This window comes from Marmota marmota, unplaced genomic scaffold (genome assembly GCF_001458135.2).
Source record: "Marmota marmota marmota unplaced genomic scaffold, marMar, whole genome shotgun sequence".
NCBI lineage: Eukaryota > Metazoa > Chordata > Mammalia > Rodentia > Sciuridae > Marmota > Marmota marmota.
In genome coordinates this window covers 31,668,076-31,687,158 of record NW_026000229.1, presented here as the reverse complement: position 1 = coordinate 31,687,158, position 19,083 = coordinate 31,668,076, and the positions used below count along the sequence as shown (strand labels likewise).

General features: G+C 39.1%; 1 protein-coding gene across 18 annotated transcripts in view; it reads left to right on the top strand.

The window, feature by feature from the left end:
• Sema6d (semaphorin 6D) overlaps nt 1-18,353 on the top strand; it is a 583,228-nt gene extending 564,875 nt beyond the window's left edge. For 7 of the 18 annotated variants that reach the window (XM_048793841.1, XM_048793842.1, XM_048793844.1 and 4 more), the window contains 18 exons: nt 3,859-4,022; nt 4,409-4,520; nt 5,079-5,139; nt 5,257-5,319; nt 5,421-5,522; nt 5,755-5,845; nt 6,284-6,403; nt 7,089-7,177; nt 7,918-8,135; nt 8,246-8,377; nt 8,711-8,866; nt 8,959-9,132; nt 9,978-10,118; nt 10,214-10,291; nt 10,713-10,813; nt 11,180-11,236; nt 12,733-12,900; nt 14,645-18,353. In XM_048793841.1, coding sequence (XP_048649798.1) covers nt 3,914-4,022; nt 4,409-4,520; nt 5,079-5,139; nt 5,257-5,319; nt 5,421-5,522; nt 5,755-5,845; nt 6,284-6,403; nt 7,089-7,177; nt 7,918-8,135; nt 8,246-8,377; nt 8,711-8,866; nt 8,959-9,132; nt 9,978-10,118; nt 10,214-10,291; nt 10,713-10,813; nt 11,180-11,236; nt 12,733-12,900; nt 14,645-15,933 — 3,261 coding nt within the window. In that variant the 5' untranslated portion in view covers nt 3,859-3,913 and the 3' untranslated portion in view covers nt 15,934-18,353. The remainder of the gene's footprint in view (nt 1-3,858; nt 4,023-4,408; nt 4,521-5,078; nt 5,140-5,256; nt 5,320-5,420; nt 5,523-5,754; nt 5,846-6,283; nt 6,404-7,088; nt 7,178-7,917; nt 8,136-8,245; nt 8,378-8,710; nt 8,867-8,958; nt 9,133-9,977; nt 10,119-10,213; nt 10,292-10,712; nt 10,814-11,179; nt 11,237-12,732; nt 12,901-14,644) is intronic. The other 11 variants (XM_048793846.1, XM_048793848.1, XM_015480692.2 and 8 more) reach the window with 11 other exon arrangements.
• The last annotated feature ends 730 nt before the right edge of the window (nt 18,354-19,083 follow it).

The window sequence follows — 19,083 nt, the reverse complement described above, 5'->3', positions numbered from 1 at the left end:
TGATGTTATCTTTCTCTAGAAAAATTTCACCTTATCTTTTCAGGCAAGCCATAGATTGAGAGATCATACACTCCCAACTTGGAATTTAAATTGTTGGAGATTGGGGTGGAATTCTTATAAAGCTCCCCTCTTGTTTTTCTTGTAGAGCAGCTTATCAGAGAACCCTTGGATGTTTGCTTGTAGTTTTTCCTAAGCTCAAGACTCCAAAAATATGACTCTCATTTTTAGCTACACTCACATTTGTATAGACCTTAAGGATGAGTAAATCCCCCAGAGTAAAATCAAGTGCTGAGTATGGTTCCTTGCACCTCTCTTCTCTGGAGAATCATGCCACTCAAATACAAAATGTCTTGGCTGCTCAGAATTCCTTTTAAGAGCTTTCCTCATTGTATTTGGGATTCAACATTAGGAATTTGTGGGAGAATGTAATGCCAAAAAAATTGACAAAACATGCTTACTTGGGTACCTTGCTCTCTGACTAAAAACAATAACCTCATAGAAATATGATCTTCAATATCAGTTTACACAGGAGAAGAGTAAGTCCCTCCTTGTATTAGTGGGCATCTAGATTTAAGAAGAGGTACCTTATCCTCTAGGAAAACCTCTGTCATTGTTACAAGGACATACATAAATTTTCAAATAGCTATACAAGATAAACAAGTGAAAATTGCTTTTTAAAATTCTTTCTGTCCAATGAGATGTTAACAATAATAGTCATAACGTTTACTGAATTTTACTAGAAATTTACTACAAACCAAGTTCTGTGTTAGATGCTTTATATAGATTATCTCATTTAACCCTAAGAAGATCTGATGAGGTAGTAAAGATAATTACTCTCATTTTACACTTGAGGAAACTGAGTCCTAGAGTCAGTCAACTTAAATAAGATTGAGAGCCAGGAAGTAAATGGTATAAATCGGTTTGAACTCAGGCTTTTCTAATCTCAAGGACCATGTTCTTGTCTAATAATTTGTCTTGCCTCTGGGCTTGTCCTCATTCAACATAACTAGTTTTCTGATTTTACTGAGCCCTGAAATCCTGGGGTTCTTCCTTAAATAGTGAGGACTAAGTAGTCTGAAGGATTCACTTACATAAAATTCTCCTTCTTGGGACATTTTTCTCATATATTTCCAGATTCTTTCTGTTCTCACCTAGCCTTATTTGAATATATGTAGAACATTAAATATTTCTGTTTATAACTTCTACAGCAAATCTGTATGTATTTTTTAAATAAAGCTTTATGTAGGGACAGAAAGCAGTTAGTGGCACAGCTTTATTTTTGGAGGGTTAGGTTGGCAAGAGGTGGGGTGTGGGGAGAAAGTGCTTTCTGCAATGTCAGATGAATGAGTTACAGGAAATGATAGTTCAGCCGGCAGCTCTGTGCTTGCCAGTGAGTCAGCAGGGAGTCCATCTCAGCTTGAGTCGTGGGACACAGCTGAGAGACCTGCTCTCTGGGACTTGCCTACTTGATATGAGCCATTCACTTACCTGTGATGGAGGAGGAATATTCACAGAACTATTTTGTTGTTTTCATGCAGATATTTCCACATTTCCTTAGGAATCGTGGTTGTTTCTTTTTCCTGAGACCCAGTAGAAGGATCCAGTGACTTTCCACCTAGAGGGCGAAGTTTGGAATGGGTGCCATAGCAGAATCTACTTCTAAGGGCAACATTTTTTCATTTTATTTTATGCTTCAACTTTCTAGAGCCTTTGTAAGTGGTAAAACACTTTGGAAAAGCAAGACAGGGAAATGCTGCTTCTGGAGACAGAGACGTAGGAGATAGAAAAAAGCCATCTTGTCATAACAATTGAAAACATATGCATATGGAAAAAAAAAAAAAAAAACGAGAACCAGCTGGGTGCAGTGGCGCTTGCCTGTAATCTCAGCTACTCAGGAGGCTGAGACTGGAGGATCCCAAGTTTGAGGCCAGTCTTGGAAGCTGAACATGATCCCATCTCAAAATAAAAAAATAAAATAAAAGGCTGTGGTTATAGTTCAGTAGTAGAGTGCGCCTGAGTTCAATCCCCCATACTACCCACCCCAATAAAAGAACCAAATTAGCATAGCTATTGAGTTTGGATTGTGGAATAGTGGTATCTTTTTTTTTTAAACTTCATCTTCTATGCATGATAAATAGGCACAAGTTGTAAAGAATTTGTAGAATAACTATTCATTTGTGGGGGTGCGAAGGGAGAGCAGATCACCTTAATATTTAAGATATCTTTTTTCTCAAATCTTGTTCAGACTCTTAACATCAGCCTGGTTATAAGTAGGTATAACTTTGCTCAGAATCTGCTATGTAGCCAGATGACTTCAAAAGCCACTCTTTTTGTCAGCCTTTTTTGTAAAGCATTTTAAAAACACTAATTTGCTGCTGGATTAACCATCCATTAAGAAAAATTTTACTAGAATAGTATTCTCTCCTTGCAAAACTAGATTTATAAAATTCACATATACTTGATTTTTATTTTAATCACAGAAATATTGCACAGCATTCATGTGCACACACCTGTATATTTGATATTAAGTAGGTAAAACAGGCAGTACTTGGTTGAGTGATTGGATTACACAGAATTTGAAGTGGTTCTTTGTACTCACCTTAAAACTTCCTAGGTATATAGGACTGAGGATAAAGCTAAATGTTTTATGCTCAATATAGTAGCCAGAAGTGACAATTTTGGTTCTAGAAGAGATAGTATTGTTGCAAAATGGATCCTTTACAGTTTCATAGAAATGCCCTTCCCATGGGCTCACAGGGTCCTAATTTATTTTTTAATAAGTAATAAGTTGACAACATTTAAAGATCTTTTAAATTTTTACTGCAATTATTATACAATTTAATGTTCTGCTTTTATAGCTATATTGAAGTATTGACATACAGTAAACTATACATATTTAATGTACAATTTAACCACCTGTGAAACATCACTTCAATAAAAATGATGAATATATATATGCCCCTCCTTCTGCCAAAGTCTTTTTGTGATGCTATGTTTTTGAAGTAAAAAATCAAGTCATTTATCTTCTCTACCTACCCTGGAGAAAAAAACCTAGACAGGGACCCAGCTGAGTCCTGTCCTGACTAGCTCCATGCAATTCACTGAGTCCCTTTATTTTCCCTTAGTTTTCTCATCTGAAAAATGAGGGGGTTGTACTTGATGGTCCCTAAGGCCCCTTATAGCTCTCAAGTCCAATAAAGCTAAGAGGACAGGCGTACTTAGGGTATTGGTTTGTGTCCAAATGGTTTTATGTAAAAATGTAGATGTCCCTAGTGGCCGGGTGTCAGCTGTGCTGCTTCATCCCTCCTTGCTTTGCTTGATTGGTTGTCATGAAATCATTTCATTTCTTTCCCTTTCACCCCTGATTCAAGGTCACTCATGGCATCATGTCCATGTTGGTCTTAAGCTTCAGGAGCTAAAAATTTAGGCAAAGGCTTGGTAATGCTGGGAACTCAGCAACACCTTAAGCCAAATGCCAGTGAGGGATGACAGTGTCTCAGCTCTCTGGATATTTTTGAGGCAGCTTGGGCATTTTAGACAACCTGTGTTGGATATATTTCACGACTGGGGGAAGGGGTGCAGAGTAGTTACCTCAAAACTTCTGGTCAGTTTGCCTAAAGTAGCAATATGCTCACCAGACGCTTTAACCAAATCTGGCACACTGCCATCTTTTGCCTGTGTTTTTGGAAATACCTGATCCACCACCACCAGCATCCCTGATGGAAGGGGTGCCTTGGAAGGAGTTGGGGGTGAAAATAGATCTGATTACAAATGAGAAAGCAGTTTCATGAGAGTGTAGTGATCTTTCTAAATTTTTTGGAAATTTTTCCAAATTTTTTACCTGCTTCTGTTTTCCAGGTAGCTAAGTGAGATTTCTGAGGAGGGGGCTGCCCTGACTTCCTTGTGGCCCACCATGAGATTCTTCCTGCTTTGTGTCTACATGCTGCTCCTGATGATTCCTCAGTTGAGGGCCGTCAGCTTTCCTGAAGACGATGAGCCCCTCAATACTGTCGACTATCACTGTAAGTCATCCAGAGCAGCTCCTTTTCTAGAAAGGATTTTTTTTTTTTTTAATTTTCCAAGTATATCTATTTTCAGAGAGATTTTCGTGTCTTTAAAATGTTTTGCATATTAATTTACCTATAATCATTTCCTAGTGTTTGGAGACAATGGGGCAGTTTGGGGTGCTTTTCTGCAGCAATCCATGTATATCGGTTGTTTATTTTCAGTAAAAAGAAAAAAGCCATTTGCTGACATTCATCGTCTTTTATTCATTTATATTCAAGACCTTAAGAGAGGAATTTAGTTAAAACCCTTCTACAACTAGTATATACAGCTAATCAATGCTGTATATTGATTCTTCAGCTCCATAATCCTGACTGATGATTTAGCCCATTTTTACTTGCAGATTCAAGGCAATATCCGGTTTTTAGAGGACGCCCTTCAGGCAATGAATCGCAGCACAGGCTGGACTTTCAGCTGATGTTGAAAATTCGAGACACACTTTATATTGCTGGCAGGTAATTTTCCTCTCGTTGGTTTATTAGATTAAAATTCTTTTCTCTTGTGGTGCTTGCATTAATGTGTCTAGTTCATGAAAAACTAATATGTGATTGTGATCAAGAATTGCAAGTAGCCAAAAATATTCACCGAGAAGAGTCAGTGTTGTGTACCAGGAACAAAATACAGAGCTAAAGCCTTCAGCAGTGCTATTTTATTATTGCCATCAAGAAATCACTCACCATTCTTTTTTCCTAAAGCAGCAGGGGAAAAAAATCTCTCTTTATTCTTTTTTAACTTAGAATCATTCAAGCAAATATTAGAAATATGTCTATGCTAATATCAAGTAGCAGTTTGACCCATGCCTAGAGAGAAGAGCTTTCTTAGCTCCTTGACTACAATGATATATAAAAGCATCTCACTAATGAAAAAGTACTCTTTGTTGACTTTGTTTGAGATATCGAAAATCCAGCTGATCTCCAAAACATAATAAAGGCAGATCTGTAAAAATAAAATAAGAAGCAGCTTAACATTTTTATACATTCACATGATATGACTTATTGCCTTGTTTCCAACAGGGATCAAGTTTATACAGTAAACTTAAATGAAATCCCCAAAACAGAAGTAATACCAAGCAAGGTGAGCAACTATAGCAAATTAATTTTCTTTCTCTCAGAAACTGAATAATGCCCCCCCCCTCCTTGCCAAAAATGATCTGTTAAAAATTGAACTTTTGATTTTGCTTGATTAATACAGAAACTGACATGGAGGTCAAGACAACAGGATAGAGAAAACTGTGCTATGAAAGGCAAACATAAAGTGAGTTCACAGGGCCTGCCCCACTCAGTCTTTTTGTGGGCTTTGTGATACCACAATGTCAGCATGTGAAATATCTAATATTAATTATTATCTTTTCTTAGGATGAATGCCACAACTTTATCAAAGTATTTGTTCCAAGAAATGATGAGATGGTTTTTGTTTGTGGTACCAACGCATTCAATCCTATGTGTAGATACTATAGGGTAAGTATATTTTATATGATGTGCTTCTTTTGATCACTGGTTTTTCCCTCACTGGTATGCTGTTAGAGTTGGATCCTTTCCGCTATAACTCAGTAATTTGTTTTATCGCTAATGCTAGAAAAGAATAAAAACAGAATTCTTCAAATAGAATTTCAATGCAAATAAAGCAATATTGCTTTCAAACAGGTACATTGAACAGATGTGACACCAGCTATTTATTTTGCTTTTGTAGTTGAATACCTTAGAGTACGATGGAGAAGAAATTAGTGGCCTGGCACGATGCCCATTTGATGCCAGACAAACCAATGTTGCCCTCTTTGCTGGTAAGAACCTTTAGTGTAATGAATATAAATGATCCATGGTGCAGAAGGTGCAGAAGAATTTAAAGGAAGAAAAAAAGCTCATAGACACCTTGACACCAGCATTTCAAAGGCTGAAATCTATGAACAAAAATTTTAAAGAGGAAATTAAAAGCAAGGATATTGTGGTGCTCAGGTATTCTGAACACGTGGCTTTGTTGTCAACTAAGCCAGTGACCTTGAATAAGTTGCTTAGCTTTTGATATTTAGATCCCTAATCTATAAAATTAAGTAATGCCCTGGGCCAAACAGTTAGAGGTTGATGTGAGCATCAGGTGCAGGTTTGTCGTGTAGATAATGGTAACACAGGTGAAAGCACCACAGAAGGTACAGCATGCTAGGTAGGCTGACACACTGCAGGATAATTATGGTTATTTTACCAAATTATAACTTCGGTTTCAGATGGGAAGCTGTATTCTGCCACAGTGGCTGACTTCTTGGCCAGTGATGCTGTAATTTATCGAAGCATGGGTGATGGATCTGCCCTTCGCACAATAAAATATGATTCCAAATGGATAAAAGGTACCTTTGAAGAGCAATGGCGTGGGGTCGCCGAGAATAGTGGGATAACTCATGTGGGAAGAGTAGCCAAGGCCATCAGGAAGCTCAGTGCATGACTTTATATTGTTCATCTGGAATAAGGACACCTGCTTTGGTGAATGAGAGCCTCTGTGAGGATTGAGGAGACTAGTAGGCATGTCAGGAGAGTTAGTTCATCCAGGCCTTTATCCAAAGATGACCTCAAAGCAAAACAAAATGAGACCCACCTTCTCTTGATGTACTGATTTGTCTAACTCTAAATGCATATAATACTATGTGCTCACTCCTTTTTACCTGTCTTGGAAAGTTAATTGATTAGTCTATATCTGTAGTCGTTTTGTTCTTTAGATTTTAAAAGTTGAGTTTTGTTTTTTTTTTTTATTCTCAGTGTAAGAGTTTTTTTCCCTAGTTAAATAGGTTAATGAATAAATCTGTTGAAACAAAGACCTTTGCTGAGGTTCAGTTCCCTGCAGGCCTTTTTACAGTCCATTAGCTGACTTTGAAGACGGTGGGTTCCCTGAAGCTTGAACGCACCCATATTGGGACTCCTCTAAATCATGGCCTTGAATGTAACTATGCAACATCTGTCAGTCATACCTAGCAGTCGGGGTCATATGCTAATTAAATTATCCTTTAGGAACCAGTTCATTTTCCATTTTTCTTTCAGAGCCACACTTTCTTCATGCCATAGAATACGGAAACTATGTCTATTTCTTCTTTCGAGAAATTGCTGTAGAACATAATAATTTAGGCAAGGCAAGTATATGTACTTGATTTGTATTGTGGACTTATACTGCATGGAATGGAGACCACTTTGGTAATTATGGATGCTCTCTTAGCATGTTTTCCAGCACTCAGTTCAATGCATGTAAGGCCAAGTTCAGAGCTGGGTTGCTTATGGTGAGAATAATTGCTAGAAAACACCTGAACAATGGCCAGAGTGGTAACAGCAGTCTTGGGCCTTGAGACGTTTTCATTTCTTTTCTGTCACCATAGAGAATGTTCTACAGGTACCCTTGAGCTGTGGAGGCTCCTTTTACTCTCTTGAAATCCATTCATAGTGGAGACTTTTTTTCAGTGTCAAAAGGCAGTATAGAAAGTAAAGGCTCCTGTTCAATTTAAAGTGTTTCAGTAAAAAAAAAAAAGAAAAAGAAAAAACACATGTGATCTCAAAGCATTGCAGTCCCTTCTATGCCACATTTCATTAACAGTATGAGAAGCAAAGTTAGAAAAGAGTAGGAATGATTTTCATTCAGCAGGCAGACAGATAGCTCAGGTCTGGGGAGCAATTTTGGCAGAATAAGAAATTGGTCCTCTTTACTTGCAGGTAAATCTAGTTTACATTCTTACCATACAGACCCCTAGAGAGAAGGCTGCTAGATTCTTTTGAACCAGATATCTTTAGCATTTTCTGCCCCTCCCTGAAATAGCAGCATTTTGTCTCCATTACTCTTCCTTGTTCCTAACCCCCTTGCTTCGCTTTTGTCCCTGGGCAGGCTGTCTATTCCCGTGTGGCCCGCATATGTAAAAACGACATGGGTGGCTCCCAGCGGGTACTGGAGAAACACTGGACATCATTTCTGAAGGCAAGGCTTAACTGTTCTGTCCCTGGAGATTCGTTTTTCTACTTTGATGTTCTGCAGTCTATTACAGACATAATACAAATCAATGGCATCCCCACTGTGGTAGGGGTGTTTACCACTCAGCTCAACAGGTAAGAACAGATCCCTGGCACTTCAAAGCTTGCTTGTCAGAACCAAGCATGGGCCCGTTGTCACCAGCCTCTTCTTGATGGCTTTCTTTCTTTCTCTCTCTCTCTTTTAGCATTCCTGGTTCTGCAGTCTGTGCATTTAGCATGGATGACATTGAAAAAGTATTCAAAGGTCGGTTCAAAGAACAGAAAACACCAGATTCTGTTTGGACAGCAGTCCCTGAAGATAAAGTTCCAAAACCAAGGTAAAGAAAAGCATTGAAAAGGCTTTTTTGTCTTGAACAAAACCCCGTGGACATTGGTAGCCTCATCCATCCATCCTCAGAGAACAGCTGGGCCAACCTCCCATACCAGGAAGGGGTCCTATGCAATTCTCTGACAAAATCAGTAAACATGACCCTGTAACCTACCACCCCAAGAATGTGAATGTGAAGAACCCATTGAATTCAGGGTAATAGATTGCTTCTCTGGTTTTGCTGACTCTCTTTGCTTTCTTGACCTCTTCTTTCAAAATGTGCACTTACTCCTCTATATAGTTGGGGTGGGGTGGTGATAAATGAGTACTGTTTTCCTTTCAGGCCTGGCTGTTGTGCAAAACATGGCCTTGCCGAAGCTTACAAAACCTCCATCGATTTCCCGGATGAAACCTTGTCCTTCATCAAATCCCACCCCCTGATGGACTCTGCTGTTCCACCTATTGCTGACGAGCCCTGGTTCACAAAGACGCGGGTCAGGTGAGATTGCATGGGCAACAGGGACCCATTGGCATATTGCCTGTTCTCTTGCTGTTGGCATCCAGCTCTGACTTCCCCACCTTCTCTGACAGGTACAGATTGACGGCCATCGCCGTGGACCGTTCTGCAGGGCCCCACCAGAACTACACAGTCATCTTTGTTGGCTCTGAAGCCGGTGTGGTACTTAAAGTTTTGGCAAAGACCAATCCTTTCTCTTTGAATGACAGCGTATTACTGGAAGAGATTGAAGCTTACAACCATGCAAAGTACGTATATTTTACGAGAACGCTCTTCAGCACTATCCAAAAATTTCCTGAATATTTCAGCTAGTCATTTCCTTTCAGCTCTCTGAATTAGTGGTGGTTTGGCATATTAGTGATTTTTTTTTTTTTCCCTCACTGAAATAAGTCCTGGACTTCTTTAGTTTTTTTTTTTTTGTTGTTGTTGTTGTTTGTTTGTTTGTTTGTGTGTGTGTTTGTTTTTTGTTCCTTAGCTCACTAAGGCAAGGAAGATGAACAGTTGATAAGTTTAAAAATAATTCAGCCCTGTTTTTCACCTGTGGAAAATGAGAACATTTTAGCAGTACCCCTCTTACCTTGTAGATATATTTCAGGATGTGGCAGACAGTTGGTTGCAAGCACACACATGCACAGAATATATTTATAGTTTTGCATTTTCTTCCAACCAGTAAAATATAAGAGATTATTTGGAAAATTAAAACAAACATAACATGAAGCAAAGGAGACTTAGGAGAGATCCAGAAACATGTTGCATGGAAAGATTTAAATTCATGAATCATTATCCTTTGAATTCCTTAGGGTCCAACATGTCCTTCACGTATGCAATTCCCTTTGAGCAGCCTAACAGGAAAGCAATCTTTATAAACCCATGTCCAGCCTGAAACTTAGCCATCCATGCAAAGACATAGCAGATGAATCACATAAATTATTAATTCCCAAACTGTGTCCTTGCCTGGTTTGTTACCAAGACTATTCCTTAGGATTTCCCCAGTTCTCTGGAATTGCAACACCAAACCACACCTGCTTTGTATAGTTTTGTGTCGTTTTTGATTGACTAAACCTATGACTTCAACATATATCCCATAAAATAGGTGCAATGCTGAGAACGAAGAAGACAAAAAGGTCATCTCATTACAGCTGGATAAAGACCACCACGCGTTGTATGTGGCGTTCTCCAGCTGCGTTATCCGCATCCCCCTGAGCCGCTGCGAGCGGTATGGATCATGTAAAAAGTAAGATCCTGTTTCTTTAGGTACACAGGGGTTTATAGTCTCAAAACCTTGGATGATGAGAAAATTCACGCCACATTCTTTTTGGTTTCATACAGATCTTGTATTGCATCCCGTGACCCATACTGTGGCTGGTTAAGCCAGGGAACCTGTGGGAGAGTGACCCCAGGGATGCTGTAAGTACACTCTGCCATATTAACTATGAACTGTCTCCTCCAGGTCTCTAAAGCTGGAAATCTTAGAAAACTTAACTGTTACACTACTTTTCTCTTTTCTTTTGCTCTCTTGTTTGTTTGTTCGTTGTTGTTGTTATTGTTTTGCTCTTTCTTTTTCTTTTTTTTTTTTTTTTGATATGGGAGAAGGATAAAAGAAAACCTGAAATGTAAGAGGGTTGGGAAATTGTAGACATGGTAATATTTATGGAAAAGGGAAGCAGAAAAAAAAATACACTTCTATTCTGTTACACGTTCTCCTAAAATTTGAACAGAAATAGCCATTTTAGCTATGTTGAAATGTGGATTGGTTGTCTCTGCCCGTTCTTACTAATCAGTCTGTGTTCTTGGTTCTGCTCTGGATGTCACTTGTGTTCCTATGAAGGCCGCTAACTGAAGACTTCTTTGCTTTCCATAACCACAGCGTTGGAGGATATGAACAAGACACAGAATATGGCAACACGGCCCATCTAGGGGATTGCCATGGTAAGACGCACTCTTCCATTCCCTCCTGTCTCTTCTTTTGACATTTGCACGTGAACATTATTTTACAATCAGCCTTTTAATGACTTGGGACACATACCACCTAGCATTTAACTTGAACTTCGCAAAAGCTGAGCCGTTTGGTCATGGGGATACATTAGAAAAGAATCTTACTTTTTTTTTTTTAATTTTTATTTTTCTTCACCATTTACAATTTTGTAGAAAATCTAGAGAAGAGTAGTCTAACCAGTAGGTTAATCTTTTAGTTTGTAGTCTTTTCTTTTGACTTTTTTAGTTAATTGGAATTCATAAATTTTTGCTTTCTTTTGGTTACTTTTTACTGATTACTTGTTCCTTTAATTCTTTTAGAAATTTTGCCTACTTCAACTACACCAGATTACAAAATATTTGGCGGTCCAACATCTGGTTAGTTTTTTTTCATTTTTTTGAATTAACAACCTTTTCTTTCCTTCAGTTCAGCATTTTCAGCCCCTTCTCCCCTCCTTTTGCGCAGTTTGGCAGCCCTTCATTTTTCTGCTTTGACTCATAATCCCACTGACGGCACCAGAAGACTGTTTCTCACTCAGCACTTCCCTCTGTGTAGCATGTTAACAGTCATCATTGACAAGGCACACCCCTTAAGAAAAGTCAAGTGGGTTGACATGAACTGCATTCCAGCTGCACGCACGCCCACCCGAGCTTCCTTCTTTCTCACCTTTGCATCATGAATGTTCCCTGTGGCCATCTGTGTTGAATGGATGGCAGGATCTCATAATTTTCCCCTTCTCACCTTCCCTAAGACCTAGTAAACAAATACACATTTCCCTCCAAAAAAATGTGTATTTATGAGTTTTAAAGACCTTTTTTGAATGTTTTGTGGGAATCCTGGGATCTCTGAATGTCATGGAGTCAGTGCTGTGAAAAAGGCTTCTGCTGGGTTTTGATGTACTACGATGTCCATGGGCTCTCCACATCCTCTGTCTATATCTGTTGAAGAGCCTCAGTTTGTGACTATGGCACCATTTCTAGTTGGGGTCTCTGTTTTAGCCTGAAAGCATTGGCCTACATTTGGAGGAAATCTACTTGGTAGAAATCAATAACAGGTCTGCTAAAAGGTTAAGTTATTCTCAGTTCTATTGCTTCTTCTGGGACACACTGTGATTTCATTTCTCAGGAGGGAGAAAAGGATAGCAGATCTTATGTATCAGAACACCCTTATTCTATTTGTAAATACCATTTATTTTTGCGTGAGTTGATGCTAACTCTTTGGAAGAAATTCCCCAGGCATTTTGAAGAACATGGTACTTTACTGTGGACAGGAGGCCCTCAGTGCAGTTGAGAAGTCTACAGATAGACAGGAGGCCAGTGAAAAAGCAGAACAATCTCTCAGGCAGGGCTGGTTTATCAGGTCCAAAATCAAGTGTTTACTCAGACTTAACCATTTATTTTATGATGAAATTACATTGTAGCTTCCCCAGCAAAGGAAATAAAGTTTCCAACCATCTAGGAAAGTATTGTTTAAAATACACACACACACACACACACACACAGAGAGAGAGAGAGAGAGAGAGAGAGAGAGAGGAAATGATGTTGTCACACAAGAGAATGAGAAAATGGCAAATAATCTGCACTGGGATTTCTGTTAGCTTTTCCATGGGCAGCATTAATACCACACAGACTTCAGTAGGAATGGCTTAATGTCTTTTGAAATCTGCTTAAAGTGTCTTTACTGTTAAATTTGAGGTTCTATTCGTCCCTTGAAAAAAAGGGATTTGGTGTAGTTTCCTCAGGTGTGTTTGTACAAAATCTTAGAACAAGATTTCTCATTACATTAACTTAAAGTTTACTTAAAAATGCAACAGACCAATCAGAAAAGCATTCTGCTATTGCCCATGTTAATGAACATCTGTTTGCCACCACAGACATGGAGGTATCTTCATCTTCTGTTATCACAGTGGCAAGTATCCCAGAAATTACACCCAAAGTGATTGATACCTGGAGACCTAAACTGACGAGCTCCCGGAAATTTGTAGTTCAAGATGACCCAAACACTTCTGATTTTTCTGATCCTTTATCGGGTATCCCAAAGGGTAAGGCCGCATCAGGGAACTCATCTCTAACTGTGCAGAAACCTGATTCCTAACATCTCCAAAAAGGGTGCCCTTCTAAGGTGGATCCAAGTGGAGCTGCTCTTACTGCCCCTCCAGTTCCACTGGCCACAGAGACTCTGGCATTCTGTGGTTATATCTGAGTGCATTTGTGCAGAGATGAAAGGGGCGGAAAGCTGTTGAAGACATGGCTCGTGAAACAGCCACTCAGACAATCTAATCTGTGTTGATTTCTGTCTGGGGAAGCTGAGAGGCTGTTGAATATCAGAGAATTTCGAGGGTTGCCCTTGCAACATCAAAAAACAAAACTCACTAATTGCAAATATCCTCATATCAGATGTTTTGTCTAGGAGCCTTTCCCAGCCTCTCGTTTAGCTTCAATCCAAAGTGCAATATTAAAAGGATATGTGAGGTGACAAGTTGCCTTGAATGCCACAAGCAATAAAGCATAACAGAGCACTTGTCCGTAACTATCACTTTCAGTCCATAACAGCAGCAGTTATAAAATAGCTGCCTATTGCCTTTGCTTATTAGATATATTACTCCAGAAAAAAAAAATCTATTCCTTAGTGCTTACTAAACCATGGTATCAGGTTTCCAATCAGTTTTTATGCACTGTTTTGTCGATTATGATTTACTTCTGTTGATTTTGGTTTTATATATTTTCATTGTAAACAATTTTATAATCATTCTTCTCTCTGCTTTGTTTTCTTTAGTAACATCATTTCTTTTTGCTTTTCTTTCTTGGTCTCTAACTATGCCACTGAATTCCATAACCCTGAACAACTAATGTTCAAAGGCCTTAATACTAACCTAAAACAACACAATCTTCAAAATCCCTCCTACTTACTTATTCTGGGACAACTGTGTGTATAGCGTGTAACAGACTTGGATACCTCTTAAACTAACATTTCTTTGATTGACTGTTAGATGTCTGTGGTTGCATTACAAATTACAATAATTAAAAACTATTTCAATCTTCTCCTTCTAGGTCTAATTTAAATATTTCTCAAATACCTCCAAATAATTTAATATTACTTAACTAATGCATAATATATTTCCTTACACTGTCTGGATTTCTTACATAGCAGGTTATTCAAGAGTGCTTCACCCAAGATAGAATGAAAAAAAAAAAAAAGCAAACATAAAAGTATATTTAGCTATATGTAGCTAACAATGACCAAGTAGATGCTTTAAGTTTGTGACCAATTTATGTGTTTTTATCCAGTTAATTTAACGTAATTGTATAACCATAATTATTTTAACATAATATATCTTCATGCTAACTCATACATTTCCCTAATCACAGCAGCTGCCTTTAATCCTGACTTATGAATTAGGAGAAAATCATGAGACAAAATATTTTATGGGATTAAAATTAGCTGTTTAGAAAATACATAACTTGTAACTATTTTTAAGGCAGAAATTGTTAACATTTCTAACAACTATTTAAGAAGAGTGATTGGAGGGGGAAAGAACAGAAAAATATAGATTAATGGAAGATTAGAGTTATTCTGGTATCTGCAGCAATCATATGTGGTTCTGGGGCTCCTATTGTGATTAAAGAAAAATATATAACATATGTGGAATTTTGGAGTCTAACTGACCCTCCAAGCTAAGCACATGGACAGTGTCGAAGGTAGTGTTATCTCAGTGGAAGCCATTTGCTGTTTAATGTTGTTGTTAAAAGCACTTCATTCAAACCTGTCCTGTGTGTCTGTTGCAGGTGTGCGATGGGAAGTCCAATCTGGAGAGTCCAACCAGATGGTCCATATGAACGTCCTCATCACCTGTGTCTTTGCTGCTTTTGTTTTGGGGGCGTTCATTGCAGGGGTAGCAGTATACTGCTATCGTGATATGTTTGTCCGGAAGAACAGAAAGATCCATAAAGACGCAGAATCCGCCCAGTCATGCACAGATTCCAGTGGAAGTTTTGCAAAACTGAATGGTCTCTTTGACAGCCCCGTCAAGGAATACCAACAGAATATTGATTCTCCTAAACTCTATAGTAACCTGCTGACCAGTCGAAAAGAGCTGCCACCCAGTGGAGATACAAAATCCATGGTGATGGACCATCGAGGCCAACCTCCAGAGCTGGCTGCTCTCCCCACACCAGAGTCTACTCCTGTGCTTCACCAGAAGACCCTGCAGGCCATGAAGGGCCATTCAGACAAGGCCCACGGCCATGCAGCTTCAAGGAAAGAAACCCCCCAGTTTTTTCCTTCTAGTCCTCCACCCCACTCCCCACTAAGTCATGGGCATATCCCCAGTGCCATTGTTCTTCCCAATGCTACCCATGACTACAATACATCTTTCTCAAACTCCAATGCTCATAAAGCTGAAAAGAAGCTTCAAAGTATTGATCACCCTCTTACAAAGTCATCAGGTAAGAGAGATCACCGGCGTTCTGTGGATTCCAGAAATACCCTCAATGATCTCCTGAAACATCTGAATGACCCAAACAGTAACCCCAAAGCCATCATGGGAGACATCCAAATGGCCCACCAGACACTAATGCTGGATCCCGTGGGACCTATGTCTGAGGTCCCACCCAAGGTCCCCAACCGGGAGGCATCACTCTATTCACCTCCTTCAACACTCCCCAGGAATAGTCCAACCAAGCGAGTGGACGTCCCCACCACTCCTGGGGTCCCAATGACTTCTCTGGAAAGACAAAGGGGTTATCACAAAAATTCTTCCCAGAGGCACTCTATATCTGCTATGCCTAAAAACTTAAACTCACCAAATGGTGTTTTGTTATCTAGACAGCCTACCATGAACCGTGGAGGATACATGCCCACCCCCACGGGGGCGAAGGTGGACTACATTCAGGGGACACCCGTGAGTGTTCATCTGCAGCCTTCCCTTTCCAGACAGAGCAGCTACACCAGTAATGGTACCCTTCCCAGGACGGGACTAAAGAGGACACCGTCCTTAAAACCTGATGTGCCACCAAAGCCTTCCTTTGTTCCTCAAACCACATCTGTCAGACCACTGAATAAATACACTTACTAGGCATCGAGTGTGCTATTCCTGTGTGGCTTTATCCTGTCCGTGTTGTTGAGAGGATGATGTTGTAAGGGTACCTTAGGACAAGAGACTTGCTTGTATTTTAAAAGAACCAAGTGGCCAAAGAGACTGTCACTTTGGCAACATCAGAACTTGCCACATGTAGCGGCGGCAGCGAGGCTTCTGTGTATTGGCCTGAAATTCAAAGGAAGGTGCTGGTCATTCCATTTATTTTATTGGAAGCTAAAGCGATGTGTAGCTCCCAAGGGCTACCTTACCAGTATCAAGAGCTGATACAGTACTCAGAAGAATCTGTGAACAAATACTTGAAAATGGGTTCAATTTAGACTGCCCTTGTGTGTGGTCTTCCCATTAAATGTGAACATTTTAATATGTATGCATTCACCTTGCCTCTTGCACAAATGTCAAAAAAAAAAAAAAAGACGGTAATGTCTCAAAGAAACAAACTTGTAGGTTACCAAGCAGTTTGCTAAAAATTCAGTCTTTGACCCAAACTGTAGCATTTTTTTCATGTGTGGCATTTTTTTTTCATGCCACCAACAAACTGTGTTGCAAGTATGTGTGTGCATGTGTGTATGTGTGTGTGTGTGTGTGTGTGACAGAGAGAGAGAGAGAGAGAAGTTCTGCACCCACTAGGATGTGTTTAGGTGCCCATTGTGTCTTTTTGTGCTATGGAGTTGTTTACATTGAGCATGACTGAACGAGACACCAACTTCTTCCTACAGCCCATTGGGTTCAGCTTTGAGAAAGGAACACAATTGAGGCTCCTTTGGCTGTCAAAATGATGAACTTAATTTATGTGGTACCCAATGCCAGAATGTAAGAGTTCCAAGTAATTTTGTGCTGCTATTCATTAAAACTTCTATTCCAGTCTTGCCACCTTAAGAAGCTAGAGATATTATGAGGTATCCTTGATTTATCCACCAGTATTCGGTAGTAAAATTTGCCCGTCCACTGTGAATCAAAGCCTGAGTCACGCTATTTAACCTCGGACACACCATGAAGAGTTTATTTTGATTGTATTTGGTTGTTTCCCATATATTAATTTTTTCCTCCTTGACCTCCTCCCACCCCCAAGGTAAAAGAAAAATATAAAATTAAAAGACAAAAGAAAGGCATATGAGGACATTGTAATTGGCTTAGCAGGAAGGGTCATATGACCCACCCGTGGTGCAATCACGTTGTCTATGTTGTGTTATGTGAGAATTTTCTCCTAAGTCATGCAGGTAATGACAATATACTGTAAATACCACATGTGAGTTTACCTGAATCTGTGCATTTTGTGCCTTATTCATGAGAATGATAGAAGTACTAAAATATGTCAAGTGTTTTCAATATAGCACATCATTTACTGAGTGCCAGTTGTAAATGTTTTCCAACCAGCACCTGAAAAGACTTTTCAAAAACCATAAAAGCAACCTAGAACAATTAATTGTTAAACAATCCATCTGAATAGCAGCATTACCTCCTTTGCCATGATAAACATTCCACTCCTGCTTTCCTAAGGATGAGACGGTGATAATGTGAAGTCAAATGAGGTTTCCCGGGGAATGTGACACCTGCGGGAAACCATCTAGAGTCATTTGTGCATAGTTTGGCAGAAACCACTTACAGTTGATGATGTGCAACCCCAATGACTATTTCAGTAATATGCTGCACACCACCCAATTGTTTATTGAACCTAATCTAGAAAGGAACTCGGCAGAGGAAGGCTCCTGACCTAGTCAGACAAATAAGTTCAACTGATTTCGTGTGATCATGCTGATGTTACTTGGGGGAGGATGGGATGCAGACTACCAGATCATTTTTATACAGAATGTAGAATACTGATGCAGTTATTCTTTTCCTTTGAGAACATTGTTTTTATAAAGAACATGATTTCCTGTGATCTCTGGAAGCTCAAAAGCTAAAATGTCTGTTCTTGAAACACTTCTGCTTTGCAACTAAAATATTACAGATTAATAATAAATTAAACCAACCAATGATAAACACTACTCAGTCCACCAACAACAAACGTGTTTGAATTTACCTTACCAATATTAATCCCAGCGTGGTAACTCTGTGTGACCCCAGATAACATTTTGTAACATTGTGCTGCCTTGTAGTTTGTAATGTGAGTTCTATCAGTATTTATGTTGGAATTTCTAACATTGACTCTAGTCTCTATCCTGTTAATTTAATTTTTAAATTCTTTATCCATTTGTGCAAAGGTAAACACAGATTGTATCTTTTTTAATGGTACGGCATAAAAAAGTAACCCTAAAGTGAAGTGGCTCTATACTGTTTTATAGAGTACTTTAACATGTATAGATATCTTGTAAACTTGTATTGTGGATGTGTAAATAATATGTACTTTGGGTTTTTAACACCGCATGTAAAGTCAAAATAAAATATACAAATCATTATATCCTGCCTCTTGATATTGAAGAGGTTTATAATGTATCATATTTTCTAAGTCAGTGGACAGCAGTGAGTTTCTTTTAAAATCTACCAAAATATTCCTATTTGGAATGTTTGCTCCCTGGTCACAGTTGCACTACTGTGCTCTCCTTGGAAGGCTGATATTGAAGGCCAACACCTCTGAAAAATGAGAGAGAGGGAGAGAATTCAGAGAACCAGATGAAATATGGCACAGCATCAGTCATCAAATGCTGTAGGCACACACACAAGTGGCTCACAATGCTCATATATCTGGTTCAACAGACATTTTTAAAATTCATGATTTGTATCCCTATGTGAAATTTTAAAAGTAATTTTAGTTCAAAGTTATAACTAACAAATTGGGCTTTGGGGTATATGGAATTTCTCCATTTCATTGTTGTAGTTGAGTAGAATATATTAGAAGATACATTCCCTAAATATTGACATGGAAGGTAAAAATATGAGTCCGTGGTTCCTCCCTCAGCAGGTGATGACTGGTGGCTGCCACTGCCCTTGTGGATGTTGAGGGTGGGAACCATTTCTGAGATGTGATAGGATGGTTGCAGAGATACCTGCCCTCTTGGTTCTTCTATCTGCTTCTTCTGGCCAAAACCCAGCTATACTTCTAGGACCATGTTTTCCCAAGGAGCCCAGCAGCTTTTTGTAAAAAGGAAACATTGCCATATTCCTGTCTTGGGTCTTGCTCTCTCTTTC